Source organism: Pygocentrus nattereri, chromosome 1 (assembly GCF_015220715.1).
Source record: "Pygocentrus nattereri isolate fPygNat1 chromosome 1, fPygNat1.pri, whole genome shotgun sequence".
NCBI lineage: Eukaryota > Metazoa > Chordata > Actinopteri > Characiformes > Serrasalmidae > Pygocentrus > Pygocentrus nattereri.
Window position 1 is genome coordinate 51,212,293 of NC_051211.1, and position 23,784 is coordinate 51,236,076.

Below are 23,784 nucleotides of genomic sequence, written 5' to 3' on the forward strand. Positions count from 1 at the left end.
GGACAGAGAGAGAGAGAGAGAGAGAGAGGGCTCAGGGGCTTTGCGAGGCACTGCAGCAGGACTGATGGGTGGCCAGTGGCCTGTGGGTGCGCCAGAGCAGGAGCGGGCACTGAGCCCAGCCTGATGACCTCCTCTGTGGGCCGCCCGGGGAGAGAGCATGCTCCCCTCCTCCTGCTTTCTGCTGAGAGGAGAGAGAGGAAGGAGGGGGTAAGGGAGAGGGAAGCGGGGGTGGTGGTGTGGGGGACGGGGGGAGCAGCCCAAACCACACCGTTGACCTATATCTCCAGCTGAGACACACACCCAGAGTCTGATCTGTAAAGTCATCAACACATACGGATGTTTTTAGCTTGACAAAAGGGATGCACCGAATTCACTTGATTTAATGCTTACGTCATTTACACATTAATAAAATACATTAACACAGTTGCTGTCTTTTTGGTAGTGTAATATATTTTATTTGTCACATGGATTGTGTGCACATATCACATATACAAAGATCTGAAGATTTTAGATGAATCTTCATAAACTCTCAAGGGGGGGAATGATTTAGGCCGGAATTCAGCCAGATCACAGGCACAACTCAGCCTTTATTAAGCCATGTTTTAACGAGCCATGGCCCAGTTCTGGTCCACTATACCGTTGCTATTGCCATAACTGATCCATAGGTGCTTAACTGGGCTGTATTTGGCCCTGGCAGCCCACAGGATTTAACCAGTCTGATTGGATCAAAGGCAAACATATATAACCCAATAATTAATGTAGGCCAACAATTTTCACTTGATTTTATAATCGCACAACAAAATAAGCACCAATTTTTTTTTCTGTTTGTAGCTTTTTATCCATGTTGAATCTTGTACAAGAATCTCGTGAGGTCAAAAATAGAAATATTTTGCATTGCCTCTTCTGATAATGCAAACACGTCTTGCTAGTTGCAAGATCAGTCTTGCATTTTCCTAATGCAAGTGTGTGGTGTTGATGTGTTTGTTACTCAGTGGTCTGGTCGACCCACCACATTATTGTTTTATTAAATCAATACAGCCGTAATAATTTGTGTAAAAATACCAGATGTTTAAAATATCACAAGTGTCCAGCGTAGAGTTCTCCTTTAGCAGCTGTAGCCAGTCAGCAGCCTGTCCATGTTGTCCACCCTCACTCTATCTCACACACACAGACACACACACACACACACACACACACATACACACTAACAGCAGGCCATGTAGGAGTAGAACAGAGAGGACACAGCACCTCCACACTTTTCCTCCCCGTGGGTTCAGCCCAACACCACATGTGTAATATAAAGGTGTGGGGGGTGAAGACACAAGACATTTCAGTGAAGACACTGAAAACAGGTTATTTTATATGTTCTTCACAGAAAATGAGCAAAGACCATCTGAGGGAGGTTGGAATAATAGTAAAACATGTTGTTTTTTCTTTTGGTAAACATTGAAGACCCCAATACCACACAAGGGTTAGGTATTTTTGGTTTTTGACTTATGCAAATAATTATTTATATATATATATTATTTGTGGCAGTTAAAAGAAAAGAAAAAAAATAATTACTGCCCCTTAGTAGTACCACTGTGGCCCACTGGGAGTCCACAGGCCACAAGCTGAAACCAAAAATCACTGCTATAGGCATTACAGCGCATGATTTGTGAACATAGTTTTTCATGAATGATTTTATTAATCGTATACAAATACTTAAACAGTGATCAATTTTAAATTAAACTCAGTTGTGTTTTACACATAAAGCCGCTGGCTATAAAAGTCTTTTCTTGTAACATTTTCTTTCCTTTATAAACTCGTATTTACAGGCCTAAGTATTGCACAACAAGGCAGCAATACAGCAGATGATTTACGCTTTCTCACCTTCACTGCATCTTAACACTCCTCAACTTGTGTGTGTAATGTGCATGACAGTAGAACTACGCTCAGGATTTGTGGATGGAGGATGTTAGGGGATGTGGGGGGGATAGTAATGCCCTGTGGGTGTTGCTACTGTTTTCATTTCAAGCCAAGGAGTCAGAGATGGCAAAGAGAACCAAGAATTCCAACAAGCTCACATAAACTCTTACTGCAAGGGTTCAGCACTTACTGTTCCTTTGAAACTCCGAGAAGCTCATTAGCCCCAGTATGAATATGTAAAATGCAGCAGTCTTTCACAGACATATGGATCATAGGGGAGGGTCAGTGGTGAATGTGTTGTCCTGCCAATTCAGGGACATAATACCAGCTCCTGCTGTGCATCTCCTAATGCTACCGTCGCTTACCGAGGAGCTTACAAATCAATAACATGTGCTGTGTACTCGGGCAACCCGCTGCCCACCCAGCCTGTGCCAGAGGCCCTACAGCCCCAGCCCAACACACGGCCTTTCCATAGCTCCAGCCACGATGGATGTATTTATTAGAGAATAAAGTAGCTCTAAGCAGCCGCGGCGCTTTTATAGCCGCCTCCCCCGCTGCTTCTCCACACTACACCCTGCCCTATCAGACTTCTTACTGAGAACAAATTGACAGAGAGGAAAGAAGGGAGGGAGGGAGAGGGGGAGACAGACCGAGAGAGAGAGAGAGCGAGAGAGAAAGAGAGAGAGAGAGAGAGAGGGCGTCTCAGGCGCGCAGCAAACAGAGGGAGTGAGTGATGTGCGGCCAGTTTGGCCTACGTCTGGTTTCCTGAGCAGTCGGTGCAGAAAGCCATATGGGCCTGGACGGGAGGGAGGGGGAGAGGGGGAGAGAGAGAGAGAGAGAGAGAGAGAGAGAGAGAGAGAGAGAGAGAGAGAGAGAGCTGCCACCAGTTCACTGCTTCACAGCAAGAGCTGTTCGCATGAGTCATCCACCGCCAGTCTGAGAGAGAGGGAGAGAGAGAGAGAGAGAGAGAAAGAGAGAGAGAAAGAGAGAGAGAGGTGGGTAGAGAATGCTGTGTGCTGGAGAAGTTGGTGAGGGAGAAACAGACAAGAGGAAACAGAGGGAGGCAGAAAGGGTGAACAAGACTGACAAATAGAAAGAGAGAGAGACGGAGAGACAGAGAGTGAGACTAGCGGCAATGAGCAAAAACCATTGAACAATAGAGGAGAAAGAATGACAGAGAGAAGAGGAGGGGTAGAAAACATCAGAGACACACAGAGGATATGGAGAGAGAGAGATAGAGAGAGAGGGAGAGAGAGAGAACAACGGGTGTAAGTGCAACAATGTGGAGGAAAGGAAGTGAGACAGGAAGTGAGGAGGTTAGAGTAGAGAACAGGAAGCACAGGCAAAGGAAGAAAGAGAGAAAGATAGAGAGAAAATAACAGAGTAGAGTGGTAGAGAGAGAACATGAGGACATTAGGAACAAAGGCAGCATGGGTGGAGAGTTATGAGCGGTAAAAGAGTGAAAATGATTGAGAGCAGAGAGAGAGAGAGAGAGAGAATGACTGAAAGGAGAGAGAGAGAGAATGACTGAGAGGAGAGAGAGAGAATGACTGAGAGGAGAGAGAGAGAATGACTGAAAGGAGAGAGAGAGAGAGAGAGAGAATGACTGAGAGGAGAGAGAGAATGACTGAGAGGAGAGACAGAGAGAATGACTGAGAGGAGAGACAGAGAGAATGACTGAGAGGAGAGAGAGAGAATGACTGAGAGGAGAGACAGAGAGAATGACTGAGAGGAGAGACAGAGAGAATGACTGAGAGGAGAGAGAGAATGACTGAGAGGAGAGACAGAGAGAATGACTGAGAGGAGAGACAGAGAGAATGACTGAGAGGAGAGAGAGAGAATGACTGAGAGGAGAGAGAGAGAGAATGACTGAGAGGAGAGAGAGAGAGAATGACTGAGAGGAGAGAGAGAGAGAGAATGACTGAGAGGAGAGAGAGAATGACTGAAAGGAGAGAGAGAATGACTGAGAGGAGAGACAGAGAGAATGACTGAGAGGAGAGAGAGAGAATGACTGAAAGGAGAGAGAGAATGACTGAGAGGAGAGACAGAGAGAATGACTGAGAGGAGAGAGAGAGAATGACTGAGAGGAGAGAGAGAGAATGACTGAGAGGAGAGAGAGAGAGAGAGAGAGAGAGAGAGAATGACTGAGAGGAGAGAGAGAGAGAGAGAGAATGACTGAGAGGAGAGAGAGAGAGAGAGAGAATGACTGAGAGGAGAGAGAGAGAGAATGACTGAGAGGAGAGAGAGAGAATGACTGAGAGGAGAGAGAGAGAGAGAGAGAGAGAGAGAGAGAATGACTGAGAGGAGAGAGAGAGAGAGAGAATGACTGAGAGGAGAGAGAGAGAGAATGACTGAGAGGAGAGAGAGAGAATGACTGAGAGGAGAGAGAGACACAGGGAGAGAAGGACAGTGACTGAGAGTAGAGAGAGTGATGGAGACAGAAAGAATGAAAGGGAGAAAATTAGGAACAAAAGCAACATGGGAGGAGAGTTATGGACATGACGGTGAAGGAGAGGCAGGAGAGAGAGCGGTGGAGAAAGAAATAATGAAAGAGGGAAAGAGCAGAAAGGGAGAATGAGAGGAGAGAGAATAGGGAGAGAAAAAGAAAAACAGTAGAGAGAAAGAGGGAGAATGAGAGGAGAGAGAATAGGGAGAGAAAAAGAAAAACAGTAGAGAGAAAGAGGGAGAATGAGAGGAGAGAGAATAGGGAGAGAAAAAGAAAAACAGTAGAGAGAAAGAGGGAGAATGAGAGGAGAGAGAATAGGGAGAGAAAAAGAAAAACAGGGAGAGAAAGAGGGAGAATGAGAGGAGAGAGAATAGGGAGAGAAAAAGAAAAACAGTAGAGAGAAAGAGGGAGAATGAAAGGAGAGAGAATAGGGAGAGAAAAAGAAAAACAGTAGAGAGAGAAAGAGGGAGAATGAGAGGAGAGAGAATAGAGAGAGAAAAAGAAAAACAGTAGAGAGAAAGAGGGAGCATGAGAGGAGAGAGAAAGAGGGAGAGAAAAAGAAAAACAGTAGAGAGAAAGAGGGAGAATGAGAGGAGAGAGAATAGGGAGAGAAAAAGAAAAACAGTAGAGAGAAAGAGGGAGCATGAGAGGAGAGAGAAAGAGGGAGAGAAAAAGAAAAACAGTAGAGAGAAAGAGGGAGAATGAGAGGAGAGAGAATAGGGAGAGAAAAAGAAAAACAGTAGAGAGAGAAAGAGGGAGAATGAGAGGAGAGAGAATAGAGAGAGAAAAAGAAAAACAGTAGAGAGAAAGAGGGAGCATGAGAGGAATGAGAGAATAGGGAGAGAAAAAGAAAAACACTAGAGAGAAAGAGGGAGAATGAGAGGAGAGAGAATAGGGAGAGAAAAAGAAAAACAGTAGAGAGAAAGAGGGAGAATGAGAGGAGAGAGAATAGGGAGAGAAAAAGAAAAACAGGGAGAGAAAGAGGGAGAATGAGAGGAGAGAGAATAGGGAGAGAAAAAGAAAAACAGTAGAGAGAAAGAGGGAGAATGAAAGGAGAGAGAATAGGGAGAGAAAAAGAAAAACAGTAGAGAGAGAAAGAGGGAGAATGAGAGGAGAGAGAATAGAGAGAGAAAAAGAAAAACAGTAGAGAGAAAGAGGGAGCATGAGAGGAATGAGAGAATAGGGAGAGAAAAAGAAAAACACTAGAGAGAAAGAGGGAGAATGAGAGGAGAGAGAATAGGGAGAGAAAAAGAAAAACAGTAGAGAGAAAGAGGGAGCATGAGAGGAGAGAGAATAGGGAGAGAAAAAGAAAAACAGTAGAGAGAGAAAGAGGGAGAATGAGATGAGAGAGAATAGAGAGAGAAAAAGAAAAACAGTAGAGAGAAAGAGGGAGCATGAGAGGAATGAGAGAATAGGGAGAGAAAAAGAAAAACACTAGAGAGAAAGAGGGAGAATGAGAGGAGAGAGAATAGGGAGAGAAAAAGAAAAACAGTAGAGAGAAAGAGGGAGAATGAGAGGAGAGAGAATAGGGAGAGAAAAAGAAAAACAGGGAGAGAAAGAGGGAGAATGAGAGGAGAGAGAATAGGGAGAGAAAAAGAAAAACAGTAGAGAGAAAGAGGGAGAATGAGAGGAGAGAGAATAGAGAGAGAAAAAGAAAAACAGTAGAGAGAAAGAGGGAGAATGAAAGGAGAGAGAATAGGGAGAGAAAAAGAAAAACAGTAGAGAGAGAAAGAGGGAGAATGAGAGGAGAGAGAATAGAGAGAGAAAAAGAAAAACAGTAGAGAGAAAGAGGGAGAATGAGAGGAGAGAGAATAGGGAGAGAAAAAGAAAAACAGTAGAGAGAAAGAGGGAGAATGAGAGGAGAGAGAATAGGGAGAGAAAAAGAAAAACAGAGAGAGAAAGAGGGAGAATGAGAGGAGAGAGAATAGAGAGAGGGAGAATGAGAGGAGAGAGAATAGGGAGAGAAAAAGAAAAACAGTAGAGAGAAAAAGGGAGAATGAGAGGAGAGAGAATAGGGAGAGAAAAAGAAAAACAGAGAGAGAAAGAGGGAGAATGAGAGGAGAGAGAATAGAGAGAGGGAGAATGAGAGGAGAGAGAATAGGGAGAGAAAAAGAAAAACAGTAGAGAGAAAGAGGGAGAATGAGAGGAGAGAGAATAGGGAGAGAAAAAGAAAAACAGTAGAGAGAAAGAGGGAGAATGAGAGGAGAGAGAATAGGGAGAGAAAAAGAAAAACAGTAGAGAGAAAGAGGGAGAATGAGAGGAGAGAGAATAGGGAGAGAAAAAGAAAAACAGGGAGAGAAAGAGGGAGAATGAGAGGAGAGAGAATAGGGAGAGAAAAAGAAAAACAGTAGAGAGAAAGAGGGAGAATGAAAGGAGAGAGAATAGGGAGAGAAAAAGAAAAACAGTAGAGAGAGAAAGAGGGAGAATGAGAGGAGAGAGAATAGAGAGAGAAAAAGAAAAACAGTAGAGAGAAAGAGGGAGCATGAGAGGAGAGAGAAAGAGGGAGAGAAAAAGAAAAACAGTAGAGAGAAAGAGGGAGAATGAGAGGAGAGAGAATAGGGAGAGAAAAAGAAAAACAGTAGAGAGAAAGAGGGAGCATGAGAGGAGAGAGAAAGAGGGAGAGAAAAAGAAAAACAGTAGAGAGAAAGAGGGAGAATGAGAGGAGAGAGAATAGGGAGAGAAAAGAAAAACAGTAGAGAGAGAAAGAGGGAGAATGAGAGGAGAGAGAATAGAGAGAGAAAAGAAAAACAGTAGAGAGAAAGAGGGAGCATGAGAGGAATGAGAGAATAGGGAGAGAAAAAGAAAAACACTAGAGAGAAAGAGGGAGAATGAGAGGAGAGAGAATAGGGAGAGAAAAAGAAAAACAGTAGAGAGAAAGAGGGAGAATGAGAGGAGAGAGAATAGGGAGAGAAAAAGAAAAACAGGGAGAGAAAGAGGGAGAATGAGAGGAGAGAGAATAGGGAGAGAAAAAGAAAAACAGTAGAGAGAAAGAGGGAGAATGAAAGGAGAGAGAATAGGGAGAGAAAAAGAAAAACAGTAGAGAGAGAAAGAGGGAGAATGAGAGGAGAGAGAATAGAGAGAGAAAAAGAAAAACAGTAGAGAGAAAGAGGGAGCATGAGAGGAATGAGAGAATAGGGAGAGAAAAAGAAAAACACTAGAGAGAAAGAGGGAGAATGAGAGGAGAGAGAATAGGGAGAGAAAAAGAAAAACAGTAGAGAGAAAGAGGGAGCATGAGAGGAGAGAGAATAGGGAGAGAAAAAGAAAAACAGTAGAGAGAGAAAGAGGGAGAATGAGAGGAGAGAGAATAGAGAGAGAAAAAGAAAAACAGTAGAGAGAAAGAGGGAGCATGAGAGGAATGAGAGAATAGGGAGAGAAAAAGAAAAACAGTAGAGAGAAAGAGGGAGAATGAGAGGAGAGAGAATAGGGAGAGAAAAAGAAAAACAGTAGAGAGAAAGAGGGAGAATGAGAGGAGAGAGAATAGGGAGAGAAAAAGAAAAACAGGGAGAGAAAGAGGGAGAATGAGAGGAGAGAGAATAGGGAGAGAAAAAGAAAAACAGTAGAGAGAAAGAGGGAGAATGAGAGGAGAGAGAATAGAGAGAGAAAAAGAAAAACAGTAGAGAGAAAGAGGGAGAATGAAAGGAGAGAGAATAGGGAGAGAAAAAGAAAAACAGTAGAGAGAGAAAGAGGGAGAATGAGAGGGAGAGAAAGAGGGAGAATGAGAGGAGAGAGAATAGGGAGAGAAAAAGAAAAACAGTAGAGAGAAAGAGGGAGAATGAGAGGAGAGAGAATAGGGAGAGAAAAAGAAAAACAGTAGAGAGAAAAAGGGAGAATGAGAGGAGAGAGAATAGGGAGAGAAAAAGAAAAACAGAGAGAGAAAGAGGGAGAATGAGAGGAGAGAGAATAGAGAGAGGGAGAATGAGAGGAGAGAGAATAGGGAGAGAAAAAGAAAAACAGTAGAGAGAAAGAGGGAGAACGAGAGGAGAGAGAATAGAGAGAGGGAGAATGAGAGGAGAGAGAATAGGGAGAGAAAAAGAAAAACAGTAGAGAGAAAGAGGGAGAATGAGAGGAGAGAGAATAGAGAGAGGGAGAATGAGAGGAGAGAGAATAGGGAGAGAAAAAGAAAAACAGTAGAGAGAAAGAGGGAGAACGAGAGGAGAGAGAAGAATATGGAGAGAAAAAGAAAAACAGTAGAGAGAAAGAGGGAGAATGAGAGGAGAGAGAATAGGGAGAGAAAAAGAAAAACAGTAGAGAGAAAGAGGGAGAGGAGAGAGAATAGGGAGAGAAAAAGAAAAACAGTAGAGAGAGAAAGAGGGAGAGTGAGAGTAAAGAAAAACAGTGAAGAGAGAGAGAATATCAGGAATGAAAGCAACCTTGGAGAAGAGTTATGTTCATGAGAGAGAAAGAGAGAGGGGGTAGGAACGAAAGCAAGATGGGAAGAGAGTTACGGACATGACGGTGAAGGAGAGAGAGAGAGAGGGAGAGAGAGAGAGGGAGTAGAGAGAGAGAGAGAGGTGTGTGTGTGGGGGTGCATGTGTCTTTGATTTGGGGCTGTGTGAGTGTGTATAATGATATACAGCCGGCTGCTCTCTCAGACACCTCAGCACACAGATCTGTCAAACCTGCCTCACCATTGATCTCCCAGCTACCCGCCACAAAGCATGCTGGGATACACAGCTGGACCGCTTACCGCCCCACAGACACCACACACACCCACACACACCCACACACACACACACGGCTGATCTCAGCTGTTGCCCTTCCACTGCACCCCACTGTCTGAGCCAGCACTGTGTGTGTGTGTGTGTGTGTGTGTGTGTGTGTGTGTGTGTGTGTGTGTGTGTGTGGGTGTGTGTGTGTGTGTGTGTGTGTGTGTGTGAGACGATGTTGTGGAAGAACCACTTACAATGAAACTCTGTAAAGGTTCTGTACCAGTTTAAGGTTTTTCTTAGAGCTGCACATGCAATTGACTTGATCTGCAGCTTCATTTACTGAATGACATTTGCAAATAATTTCAGTCACTTAATGGCGGCCACTAACTTCACATTAAGAACCGGCAAGTTTCGCAAAAACCAAATTCTACAATCTGACCAGAGTGGACATGCACATGCCGTAACTCCTCTGGCGGCAGATGTGCGGTGGATTTTCTGATTGCGTCACGGTACTGCTGTTCCCGACTTTACCGTTGAGCCACGAAACATCACTCCCGTCAAGTTCTTTTAAAGTTCTTTACAGAAACTTTGATTTTAGTTGTTTATTTTCTCATTTATTAGAGCTGGAGATGTTTCACTGCCGGCTACTGGTGAGATTAGTTTCTTGTTTTTATTTTTTTTTTACATTTATATTATTAGTCATTATATTTAAAACTGTCTCTTCAGCCGACGTTCGTTTCTCTGTTGATGCCACAATGTTCTCGAATCCTCGGCACACATTAAACCATGCATACGAAAGAACCTTCGAAATGGGACAGCCTCAAATGCAGCCCCCTGAATCAGGACACTGTGTGTCTGGCCTGTGATGGACCGGCAACCTGTCCAGGGTGTTTCCTACCTTCTGCCCAATGACAGCTGGCACAGGCTCCAGCACTTCCCACGACCCAGGAGGATAAGCGGTTTAGAACTGCTGAAAGACGAAGTGTGGAACATTGTTTGCAGTCCACGGCCACAGGATGTTCACAACCAGCCACACTGCTCTGGAGTGTTCTCCCTCATTCACACAGTTCTAGAAGGTTCTCATCCCATCCCCATTGCTCTAGAATGTTATCTCTCTGTTCACAATGTACTAGAATCTTCTCCTCCATTCACACTGTTCTAAAGTATTCTTCTTCGTACACACTATTCTAGAATGTTCTCCCTCATTCACACTATTCTAAAAGGTTCTCCCTCATTCACACTATTCTAGAAGGTTCTCATCCCACCCACATTGCTCTAGAATGCTATCTCCCTATTCAAAACGTACTGGAGTCTTCTCCTCCATTCACACTGTTCTGAAGTGTTCTTCTTCACACACACTATTCTAGAATGTTCTCCCTAATTCACATAGTTCTAGAATGTTCGTCTTCATACACGCTATTCTAGAATGTTCTCCCTCATTCTCACTGTTCTAGAAGGTTCTCTTCCCATCCACATTGCTCTAAAATGTTATCTCCCCATTCACATTGTACTGGAGGCTTCTCCTCCATTAACACTATTCTAGAATGTTCTTTATACACACTGTTCTAGAATGTTCTCCCTCTTTCACTGTATTAAATGCAATGTTTGAATCAAGAACATTCTAGAGCAGAACATAGTTTATCACAGCCGTTTTTACAGGTACGCTGCTGTTTTTTGGTGTGTTTTGTCTGTTCCAACCTCAGAAAAACGAATTCATAAAAAGGTCGTAAAAGTATCGTGGTGATATCATGTCTATTGTGAACGGAGAGAGGAGGAGGGGCTTTTACAGTCTTGTGAAGGCGGTGGGTACGATAAGTGCTGCGAGTTCACAGCCAGCTGAAACGCTCCACATATGGCTGTTTGTTGCTCTGCGGCGAGCGTGCTCCTCTCTTCTCTCCGTTTAGGAGCCATGTGTGCGGCAGAGGCTGCGAGCTGTGCTGCAGATTGTCTTCATTAAATCAGTCAAATGGCTGTTTGATGCACGTTGGACTGCGTGCTTTGAGAGAAAAGGCGTCTCTGCTGCTTTGAGCTGTGCGTCTCCTTCTCTTTCTCACACACTCACTTCCTTCTGGGGCCTGTGTGTGTGTGTGTGTGTGTGTGTGTGTGTGTGTGTGTGTGTGTGTGTGTGTATGCATGCGTGTTTGTGTGTGTTGGGGGGGGCCGTGTACTGTAGTCCTCAGTCTGAACCCTCCAGTCACTCACACACACACACACACACACACAACCAGAAGCAGAGAACACACATGCCTTCAGGTTCCCTCTCCACTCTCTGCTGTTGACTCTGTTCTCTCAGTGAAGCAAAATCAAGGCACCTAAAGTCTAGAACACACTGACCCAACGTTCTCCAACAAACACCAAAGAACGTAACGTTTAGTTAGTGTGCTGTACCTGTGTGAATGTTCTCAATGCACACTGCTCTTGAATGTTCTCCGTTCACACTGTTCTAGAATGTTCTCCGTTCACACTGCTCTAGAATGCTCTCCGTTCACACTGCTCTAGAATGCTCTCCGTCCACACTGCTCTAGAACGTTCTCCGTTCACACTGCTCTTGATTGTTCTCCATTCACACTGCTCTAGAATGTTCTCCGTTCACACTGCTCTAGAATGCTCTCTGTCCACACTGTTCTAGAATGTTCTCTCCCCATTCACAATGTTTTCCTCAATTTGCAGTCTTGTAGAACGTTCTTCATTCACACTGTTCTAGTGTTCTTCCTCTTTCCCGCTTTTGTAGAATATTCTCTCTAGATGTTTTCTTCCATCCATGCTGTCCTCAAGTGTTCTCTCTCCTATTCATACTGTTCTTGAATGTTCCTCTTCATTCACCCTACTCTAGATGTTCTCTTCATCCACACTACTCAAGAATGTTCTCTCCAATTCACACAGTTCTAGAATGTTCTCTTACCATCCGCAAGGCTCTAGAATGTTACCTCCCTTTTTTCTTGATTGTTCTCTTGCAGCCATGCTGTTCTAGAATGTTATACTATGCTCACAGTATTCTAGAAAGTTTTTCTTGTAGAAGGTTCTTCATTCATGGTCTCCCTCTTCCCCATTGTTGTAGAATATTCTTTCCTATTTGCACTGTTGTAGATGTTTTAAATTGTTCTAGATTGATGCATTAGCTTGTTCTACAATCTTTTTGGCATTTACACTTGAATGTTCCTAGAATATTCTGCTCCATCTACACAGTTCCCAGACTGCTAGAATATTCTCCCCACATTTAAACTGGTTTTTAATGTTCTCCTCCATATGCACTATTCTAGAATATGTTTATCTGTTCACATTGTTCTCAAATGTTCTCTTAATGTGAATGGAGAACGTTCTAGAACAGAACATACTAGACTGTTCTTTTGCTTTTACATTGTTCTAGAATGTTCTCTGAATTCACATTGTTCGGGAATGTCCTCCATACACCCTGTTCCAGAATATTTTTTCTGAATTCTTGATGTTCTCTCCCCATTCACACTGCTGTAGAATTTTATCTACTCATTCACAAAGCTCTTGCATGTTCTCCTCCATTCTCATACCGTTCTAGATTGCGGTCCCTCATCCACAGTGTTCTAGAATACACTTGTCTGTTCACACTTTTCCCCAAATGTTCTCTTCTCTTGGAACAGTTTGATTGGAGGCGAACATTTTAGAACAGTGTAGATAGAGAAATATCTAGAACAGTGTGGACTGGGGAGAACCTTCGAGAGTCTCTCATTAGGTAAGGTAGGCCAAAAAACAAATGTTTGGCTTTGTTGCCATTTGATGGTGTTAGTTGGGTTGATGTGCTCCAGCCTTAAGAGATCAAAGCACTAATGGTGTCCACTTCATGTCCATTAACTTAAGCCGATCCATTCAGCCTTTGTGGAATTATCATCTAGAGGCCTCGGTATTCCCAAACCAAGCTCCAGAAGCCATTCCTCTTCCTGGACTTCAGGGCTGCCATTCACATTCATTGTATGCTGCCTTTGGACTGCACTGCTGATGCACAGTGTAGCTGACAGGCCGTGAGTCCTATAGAATACATAATGTTCTCTCAAGCATCCATGAAAACTAAAAGCTGTGGCATAAGCGATGATGTTGGCAATGCCAACACACACACACACACACACGACACGCACAGATCACCCAGATCGTCTGGTTCTCAGATGAGGCGAGTTCTCGTCTGTGTGATTGGAATGTGTGAGTGTGTTTCAGGCAGCTCTGGGTGTCGGTGCATAATTCGTAGCTGACAGTCAGAGAGCTGCTGTTGCTGCTGCTGCTGCTGCTGCTGCTGGAGAGAACCTGTCAGGTCATGATGTTGCACGGCACCATCGCCCGAGGAGAAAAGAACCCCTCAAAGGATGAGGCCCGAGATGTGCTAAGCAAGCACTGCACTTTAGAGCCAAATCTAAAACCCTGTGCCCACCAACAGATGACTGACATTCACTTTAATGAGAGCTGATGGCCGGACCAGGCCTGTTCAGATTAGACGCGCTTTCTAGAAAACTCTGTCTTTCAAGTTGAAAAGTGTTCGCTTGTTTTATTCTCATTTCTAATCATCCTCAGCAGTCCAAGGCCAAGGTTCAGGCTTGTATTACACAGGCATTGCGTTCTGTTGCGCTGCTATTGCACACAGCTCAGAAGAAAATAGGTTTCTTGGACTTGATGGCCTTTGTTCATTCTTTGCTGAAGTGCGCCGCCAAGTGGTGGTTTCAGGCTGGACAACTGAAATGGAATATTATATATGACATACTGTAGGCTATACACAGTGTTACATAACACGTAAATGGACTTTTATGTCTAGTAAAAGTATTTAAATCTTTAAGTCAGACACATATTTGTTTCACTTTCACTATCATGCTGTCACTGAATGCTACTATTAAAAGAAATAATACTGTTTTTGTTTACCATTTATAGGCCGAATTTATATGTATTATATGTGTTTTTGTGTCATTTTACTTTGTGTTTTAGGACAGATGCCTCATAATACTGTGCTAACATAATAATGCTAATAATAATGTTAAACTTCAGAAGGTGCAGGCTGACAAAACTGTAGTTATCAAATATGGCCACAGGAGGGGGTTATAGATCCTATAGGAAATAACATGATGGTAATAAAGGTGCTTTTTAAAAAGTCTTTCTGAAAGTCAGTCGTTCTCTTTCCTAAATTATATTCATGTTATGTAATATATTCATGTTACCCCTGAACGATAGTGTTGTGATCCACTTCAGGAAATGGGTACTAACATAAAAGATGGTTCTTCTAGGCTCCTTTAGTAAAGACAGTGGGTTCTATATAGAACCATGAGCTCTAAATAGAACCATTTTACGCTCAAGTGATTCTTTGCATGGTGAAAGTATTCTTCAGATTGATGGAGAATTTGTTGTACATGGTTCTATGTAGAACCTTTTTGAACATGGTTCTATAAAGCACCAAAAATAGTTCTTCTATTGTCACAATGTCATGCCTGTAATAATAAAAGAACCCCTCTTTGCTATATAGAAGCATATACAACACAATCTCCAACAACCTGAAGAACCAAATAAAACCATTCCTTTACTAAGAAAGCCTTGACGAACCATCTTTTTAAGAGACTATACTATACTGTACTATACTACACTATACTGTACTATACTATACTGTACTATACTACACTATACTGTACTGTACTATACTATACTATACTATACTTCACCACACTATACCATACTACACTATAGTGTGTTATACAACACTATACTATATTTTATTATACTATACTACACTATATTATACTACACTATACTGTGCTATACTATGCTGTGTTATACTATACTATAATATAGTTTACTATACTATGCTATAGTATTCTATGCTGTGCTATACTATGCTATACTATGCTATGCTATACTGTACTATACTATGCTAAGCTGTGCTATACTATGCTGCACTGTACTATACTATTCTATACTATACTGTACTGTGCTATGTTATGCTGTGCTATACTATGCTGTGCTATACTATACTATAGTTTACTATACTATACTATAGTATTCTATGCTGTGCTATACTATGCCATACTATGCTATAGTATACTGTACTATACTATACTATACTGTACTATACTATATTATATTGTACTATACTATACCATACTAATGATTTACGCATGCGCAGTAAAGCTGCTGGATGAGCAGCACAGACGGTTAGAACTCTTTGGTTCTTATCCTACTGCAGTAACATGTGAGTGAGTGTGGTTCAGGCCCCTCCAGCCGAGGTCCGTAGCTCGCTGTCCGTTCTGTCCGTCCTCATTCTGTCTGTCTCTCATGACGAGTTTCGGTGGGAAATGCTCCGTTTATATAGCACTGTGGATTGGGGGTCCTCAGTGCGGTGTTGGGGGTGGGGGATGTTCTGGAGCCCTGGCCGTGTGACAAGGTGTCGGCTGGGCGTGTGGATTCCCGCAGATGAAAGAGTTCAGAGCGGCTGCTTTATTATGCACAGACTGCTCGGAAATCGAGTGGCGTCTGCGCAGCAGCTCGGAGCCGCGCGGCGAGGACAGAGCGCTCAGATAACGCGGTGCGGAGGCGCAGCGAGGCGGTGACGCTGTAAAACAGTTTAGAGGAAAAATACAGCCCACACAGAGCGCTGGAGGGGCTTATCTCCTTCACACTGATCACAGGCCCACTATCACCAGCACCGCTCTAGCACTGCACGGTACTAACATACAGGTGAACGATCTTATGCTGTACGTTGTTATGACGTATATAAAACATGTATGTACATATATTCTGAAGTGTATGTCTGACCTTTTTATATGTGAGCATATATGGCACACACACACACACACACACACACACACACACACACACACACATATATATATATATATCGTTGCTATTGGAAGAACCTTGTATCTCCATTTTTGGCATTTTTCAGTTTTTGACATAATTTGAAAATATCTGTTACTCTTTACATTGTTTGTAAATTTTATGATGAATGGCCTAAAAGAAATTACCCAAAATGACATGGGAAAAATTCTGGTTCCATTGACTTACATTAAAAATGAAGTAGGTTTTTTCCTTCTCCTGTAAAGCTACCATTTTAGAGATACAAGGTTTTGTTCTGACAGCAGTGTGTGTGTGTGTGTGTGTGTGTGTGTGTGTGTGTGTGTGTGTGTGTGTGTGTGTGTGTCATGATGAGTGGACTAAAAGAAATTACTTGGAAAAGATTCTGGTTCCATTGACTTACATTAAAATTAAAGTAGGTTTTTTTGGTGTATATATATATATATATATATATATATATATATATATATATATATATATATATATATATACCAAAATGGCAACATATTAAACTTTTAATTGTCTTAACAACATATCATTTAACAAATAGATAAAGTAGCTTAGTGTGGGATATTTTGTGGGATATTTCCCTTTGATTTCTATTGTGTTGTAAATGTGCAGACAGCCCTTTACAGAAAAGAGAAAACAGAGTCAGTGTTTTTCCACTCAGCACTGACGGCTTCAAACAGCTGAAAAACACTGCCAAACTGGTTTGTGTTTAATACCAAATATTCTCTATAGGGTTTAAATCTGGACTCTGACCAGCCAAAATCTTCAATTAACAAAACATTACATTTTGGATTTGGACCATTTTATTTGCCCAGGAGTGTACATATATAAGAATTATATATATATATATATATATATATATATATATATATATATATATATATATATATATATATACAAACCCTGAAAGAAAAAAAAGCCTCTATACAATATGAAGCTAGCATATGAGTGATATATGCCATCCATATATGAATAATTCTATCATATATTTTAAATATACTGTATGTGTTGCACCTATATGTTTTTATATGTTGATATATGACTGAAATATATGTATTCTTCGGTATCTGGAACCAATTCTAAATCCAAACTTTGATCTTCAGACTAGCTCACAAAATATCCCTTCTACTTTTTAAAATAAGGCTTCCTTCTTACTTCTCAGTGTTATCTGTGTTTATTTGCCCTTATTCTAATGACATATGCTGATTTCACAAGCAGGAGCACATCTGTTGCCAAGATACACGGTTTTAAACAATGCGCTTCGGCTTCTACACAGTACTGTACATTGTCTGGCCCCAGAACGTATTTCTGCCACATGTAAAAATGTCAGACCAAGCGACATGTATCACCATTCCAACCATTCCAAGACTATTACTTATACTTTATTTTGATTTTAGACCGAGTAAGAAAGGCAGCTGAGTTTCAGATCGTCACCGATGAGTCCGTTTTTTTGGAGACCTCTGCAGATTTTCATCCAAGCTCACTGACACCACTGTATGAAAAACAGCCCCCCGCTGATGCTTCCAGCTCTGCGCTTTACAGTAGCCTTAGTGCAGCCTGGCTGGAATTCTTCTCCCGGCTTCTCCACACAAAGAGTGTACCATCAGTTTGATGTGCTCAAAGTGTTTTTCTGTGAAATAAATATCCTTTTGTTAAACGTTTTTGAAGTAACGGAAAGAATATGTAAGCTGAGTTATATAAGTTTCTGACATGACTTGAAAAAATTGTGTGTAAATTTCATGACAAATGGACTAAAAGAAATGACCTGAAATGATTTGGAAAAACTTTGGTTCCACTGACTTACATTAAAAGTAAAGTAGGTTTTTTCCTTCTCCTGTAAAGTTTTATGTATGTAAGGTTATACACACACACACACACACACACACACACACACACACACACACACACACACACATATATATATATATATATATATATACACACACACACTCACACACACACACACATATGAAGCACAAAGCCATGAAAACCCTGAATGTGTATTTGTGTTATTGTGTTGGGGAGATTTATAGACAGCGGGAGTGGAAGTGTCAGATATCAGATGTATGGATTCCTTTATTCCTTTATTCAAATTACCCCGCGACCCCAACATGTTCTGATTTATAGCAATAAAGCACAGAGTGAAAAGCGGATTTTACGCATGTGAACTTCGATGGAAATGACTTTTTTCCAAGTCGTTGACTCCTTTATGCTCTCTCTCTCTCTCTCTTTCTCTCTCTCTCTATCTTGGCCTTCTGACTTTTTCTTTTTTCTTTTTGTTCTGTAAAAATCCCAAGAAAACGAGAAACCGACGCACCAACGTGTCGATTAACAAACCTATCAGGCTTTTCCTTCCACACTAGCTCCTCTTTCTAATCCTACTGTAGGCCTACCGGAAAAACAGGCAACACAAACTTTTCGCGTGAGCCCGCTGAGTGTCGGCCCTCCGGAGTCTCTGCCCCATCTGCTGCCCTCTTCTGTTTTCCTACACATCAGCAGCGCTCCTGCTTCCTTTCCGCTCCACTTTATTCTCACCTCCAGCTCCTCCCCTTCAAAATACACTCTTTTTGTTTTCCACCCGTATTCCGTCCAGGCCCGCCTCCTGTGCTAGGATTGGCTGATAGGTCACTTGTGCGCTCTAGGATTGGCGCATTGCTTGCTGAGCATAAACGACGGGCAAATCAGATCACACGACGTCACAGCGCGATCTGAGCCCTATGGCGTTAGACGCGCAATGCTACTGGCCAATCAGGCCGAAGAAAGCGTGACGCTATAAGCCAGTCTTGGCTCGGAGGGCGAGGCTTGGCGGAATACGGGTGGAGAAAACAAACCCAACGCGTAACAGCATGTGCGAAGAGGAGAGCTGGAGCGAGTTGCAGAGGGGATCAGAGCAGAATGAATCTAAAGTCAGGAGTCAGGAGTGTTAATCCCCGAATGAATGCAGCGCTTAGCTTTTTAACGACATGTGTTTTAACGCTTCTGTCAGTCTAATACCAGCAATAAGCCGGTATCTGCACTTAATTGCCTTTTTCTTCCAGCTTTAAATCAGGTATCGCGCTGAATAAGGCTGGAATAGGCGGTTTGCGTAGCGCTTAAACAGCTACATCCAGAGCTTCTGCTTGCTGTAGTCAGTTTGGAGGTTAAACCCCGTGGACTGGTGGCCCGTAACGCTCTGTATCTTCCCCCAAAGGAGGCTGCCTGTTGCCGGACGGAGAGGCATGGATGCGAGCCAGAGCCTGCGCTTCATCCTCACCATCACCCTCCTCGCCTGCAGCTCCCAGAGACCGGCGCACGCGAACTCGTGGTGGTAAGACCATGCATGCCTGGTTCATCAAGGTAGAGTCCGTGATAAGACTTCGTGTGACCTGTTGTGGCTCCGCGTAAAAAGGACCGAGAACAAATGTGGAGGCTTTTGTCACAATATTTACCCTGGAGACCCCAAATGGTCAGCCTGTTTGTGAGTAGGGACAGCAGCACAAACCACAGGACGCGTCTTGACCTTGTGTGTGGACTTTAGAACGTGCTGGGCTCACAGTTGGAGCGGGTGTTGAGATGTTTATGGGCTGCTTATACACAGAGGAGCTTAAAGCATCATCCTCAAGTGGAAGTGTTCAGACTTAGAGTGAGGAGAAGTGGCAGTGGCTATGGAGAGATAACTAACTGAAAGATAAAGGCTACTTAAGTACCGAGTCTCCTCTAGAATTTCAGACGAGCTAATCGGCTGTTTCCAGCATCTATCAGTATGGGAACTGGAGTTCCATAATAGCTGGAAATAAGACCCCCAGAAAGGAGCTAAATGTGAAGGAATGTTCTCGAAAAGGTACTAAAGACTCAGAAAAGTGTGTAAATACTGCTTTTAAGCGCACGGAGCCGAGTAAACAGCCCACTTCTGCTTATAACATTAAAACTGCACTGAAAGGTAGGACTATTGCTGTTTTAATTAGCCAATGAAAAGTCTTATTTCAGGATTATTTGCATGAAACACCCACCGTGAAACTGCAGGTCTCCTTAATATTTCAACGACCAGATTTGGTCAGTTTTAAATGGACGTGATGATGAAATACTCCAGCTTTATCTTAAAGCAGATCTGTTTAAAGTTAGCCAATAAAATGCCTTCATTTGCATACAGGGACAAACTTTATGGCCTGGCAACAGACTGAAAGGGGAAGTCCACCATTATTTTGTTTTCGGAATTTCTGAATAATTTAGGCCTAGAGATGTAAACAAAGTCATTCAGAGTGGCTGGATGTGAAGAAACTTCTTTACAGTGGTGGTGGTGGGAACCAGGAGTCGCCGTGTCTACAACACAAATATAGCCTGTTTATTTACCTTCCAAAGCCACCAGTGAACCTACGCGCGTCTTTGAAGTATTTAGGTTTTTGTATGCAGTGCTTATGGTGGAAACAGCAGACAATCTGGAAGAAGAAATGTTTTTATGGGGACTATTTTGTCTTACAACACCCTTCATCTATCCCTCCGTCATAATAGATTCAAATAAATGGGTGAGGAAGACCTTTAGGCCGAAAATGTGTCACAGAGCTATTGTCAAACAGTGTCTCAGGGATCAGGCTGAGTGTCTTCATAACCATTGAGTGTAATAACTTTCTGTAAGGGAACTTTTAAAAGGTGGACGTCTGGTTCCTACCACGACCTCTGTGAGCAATTCTGACTCTTATGTTTCTATAGAACAGAGCATTCCACACCGAACCACTCCGAAGGGCTTTGTTTACACCTGAACCACTTAATTATGTGGACATTTTGAAGATTTGGTGGGGTTCCCCTTTGGTACAGTTCGTTGCCAAGACGTTCAGCGAGCCTTGTGGGCCGTGTGGTGTTTTTGGTGAATATAGTTTAGAAATAAAGTGGAAAAGGCTCAAACTATGCGCTGCGGTGCAGAGGTGTTGTGCGGGTGGTAGGCTGACACACAGCTCTTGTCCTCTGGCGCAGGTCTTTAGCCATGAACCCCATCCAGAGGCCGGAGATGTACATCATCGGAGCTCAGCCGCTGTGCAGCCAGCTGACGGGTCTGTCGCAGGGCCAGAGGAAGCTGTGCCAGCTCTACCAGGACCACATGGTGTACATCGGCGAGGGGGCCAAGACTGGCATCAAGGAGTGCCAGTACCAGTTCAGACAGAGGCGGTGGAACTGCAGCACCGTGGACAACACGTCTGTCTTCGGCCGGGTCATGCAGATAGGTGAGTGCTATGCTGCGGTCAAGCGCGCCTCTGCTCAGGTTCTGGAGATGCAAACTGGAATGGAAGTGTCACCAAGTTGGAGCAAAGGCGCTGTTTTAGCGAGGAGCTTCTTGTTCGAATGACCCCGTTCCACCTTAAATGGGCCAGCATTACGTTACATTCAATGGCGCTGTTTTTGCCAAGAGCTTCGTGGTTGAATATTTCCGTTCTACCTTAAATGGTGCAACAGTTCCAGTGCATTCAAGGGCGCTGTTTTAGTCACCACGATATTTCCCGGGAAAAGCCGAACAATAAGCGCCCCTGAATGTAGTATAACTCTTGCACCATTTAAGGTGGAACGGGAAATTTCGATTAAGAAGCTCTTGCTGGCTAAAACTGCGCCATTGAAAGTAATGTAAACTGTTGCATCATTTAAGGTGGAACGGGAAATTTCGATTAAGAAGCTCTTGCTGGCTAAAACAGCGCCTTTGAAAGTAATGTAACTATATTAAGTAACCATTTAAGGTGGAACGGGGAAATTCGATTAAGAAGCTTCACCATCAGCGAGGCCGCTGGTCTTTTCTCTCTCTCTCTCTCTCTCTCTCTCTCTCTCAGCCGATAAGGACATGCATCGGCATTGCGTGCATACAAAGGACCGTCTTCCCTTATAGCAGCAATTGAGTGTGAGTTCCGCTCGGCAGCGCAGTGAGGTGTAAGAGAGCCCCCCTCCGCAGTCAGTTCAGGGCTCTTGGTGTGGAGGTGCTAGGCGAGCCATTGTCCTTTTCAAATGCAGCCCCGCAATGACACGGGCTCGGCAGATCCGGGCTTTCTGTTTGAAGTCTCGCACCAAAGGCCAATAAAAGCGGCTCTGTGCGTCGAGGAGGCGCAGCGGAGGAATGTGGGCGCACTCACACGCGGTTTATAGGGGGCCAGATTAGTGTGTTTGGGGATAAAGTTGGCGAGGACTGTTGCTTTCCCCTCGAATCAAAGAGAGCAGATTACTGCCACTTATTTATTTACATGCAGGGTAAATCCAGGTATTCTAGGTAAGCAGGTGACGTGGCGCAGTGTGTATAAGGATTATACAGCTGTGTGCTAAAGTGTGAGAAATGGTTAATGCGTCCTCCACAGGGAACATGCAGCTTAAACATGGCAAGTTTCAGGGCACAGTTCCTGTTTATTTGCTGAGTTTAACACACTGGAAAATAAACCATGAAATGAACCATAACTTTAGCACAGGCCACATTTTATGTTTTAATTTTTTCCAACGTGTGAAATTCAGCAGATAAACAGTAATTGCGCATTATAAAAATGTACAGTAGTGTGTAAAGGACGTGTTAACGTATTTTCACTCGTAAAATAACGAAATATGTCGCCCTGAAGTGACGCTCAAATTTTGCGTCTTGTACAGACAATTTGCAGGAAGGATTAACATCTTTCTGTAATTCTGGCGACACATTTTAATTGTGGTCTTGTGGCTTGGTGGTGTGTCTGGTATCATCGGACAGTGTATTAAGTATTGTGAGACAGATGCTGTTAGACAGAGTGTTAAAAATTATGGCCACAGTGTTAGGTATTATGAGACAGTATGTTAGGTATTATGGGATGTTATGTTAGGTGTTATAGGACAGCGATAAGTGTAATGGGACAGTGTGTTGGGTATTATGAGACAGTGTGTTGGGTATTATGAGACAGTATGTTAGGTATTATGGGATGTTATGTTAGGTGTTATAGGACAGCGATAAGTGTAATGGGACAGTGTGTTGGGTATTATGAGACAGTATGTTAGGTATTATGGGATGTTATGTTAGGTGTTATAGGACAGCGATAAGTGTAATGGGACAGTGTGTTGGGTATTATGAGACAGTGTGTTGGGTATTATGAGACAGTATGTTAGGTATTATGGGATGTTATGTTAGGTGTTATAGGACAGCGATAAGTGTAATGGGACAGTGTGTTGGGTATTATGAGACAGTGTGTTGGGTATTATGAGACAGTATGTTAGGTATTATGGGATGTTATGTTAGGTGTTATAGGACAGCGATAAGTGTAATGGGACAGTGTGTTGGGTATTATGAGACAGTATGTTAGGTATTATGGGATGTTATGTTAGGTGTTATAGGACAGCGATAAGTGTAATGGGACAGTGTGTTGGGTATTATGAGACAGTGTGTTGGGTATTATGAGACAGTATGTTAGGTATTATGGGATGTTATGTTAGGTGTTATAGGACAGCGATAAGTGTAATGGGACAGTGTGTTGGGTATTATGAGACAGTGTGTTGGGTATTATGAGACAGTATGTTAGGTATTATGGGATGTTATGTTAGGTGTTATAGGACAGCGATAAGTGTAATGGGACAGTGTGTTGGGTATTATGAGACAGTGTGTTGGGTATTATGGGACAGTGTGTTGGGTATTATGAGACAGTGTGTTGGGTATTATGGGACAGTGTGTTAGGTATTATGAGACAGTGTGTTGGGTATTATGAGACAGTGTGTTGGGTATTATGAGACAGTGTGTTGGGTATTATGAGTGTGTTGGGTATTATGGGACAGTGTGTTAGGTATTATGGGACAGTGTGTTGGGTATTATGATACAGTGTGTTGGGTATTATGGGACAGTGTGTTAGGTATTATGAGACAGTGTGTTGGGTATTATGGGACAGTGTGTTGGGTATTATGAGACAGTGTGTTAGGTATTATGAGACAGTGTGTTGGGTATTATGAGACAGTGTGTTAGGTATTATGAGACAGTGTGTTGGGTATTAAAAGGACAGAATGTTAAGTATTATGGGACAGAGTGTT

General features: G+C 42.9%; 2 protein-coding genes across 2 annotated transcripts in view; both read left to right on the forward strand.

Moving 5' to 3' along the window:
- The window catches only part of cax1 (cation/H+ exchanger protein 1), a 1,125,587-nt gene that overhangs the window by 931,224 nt on the left and 170,579 nt on the right, over positions 1-23,784 (forward strand). The gene's annotated exons all lie outside the window — the stretch shown is intronic.
- Positions 1-23,784, forward strand: part of wnt5b (wingless-type MMTV integration site family, member 5b) — a 149,073-nt gene that overhangs the window by 110,476 nt on the left and 14,813 nt on the right. Inside the window, exons 2-3 of the mRNA XM_017723127.2 lie at positions 18,995-19,111; positions 20,752-20,999. Coding sequence (XP_017578616.1) covers positions 19,023-19,111; positions 20,752-20,999 — 337 coding nt within the window. The 5' untranslated portion in view covers positions 18,995-19,022. The remainder of the gene's footprint in view (positions 1-18,994; positions 19,112-20,751; positions 21,000-23,784) is intronic.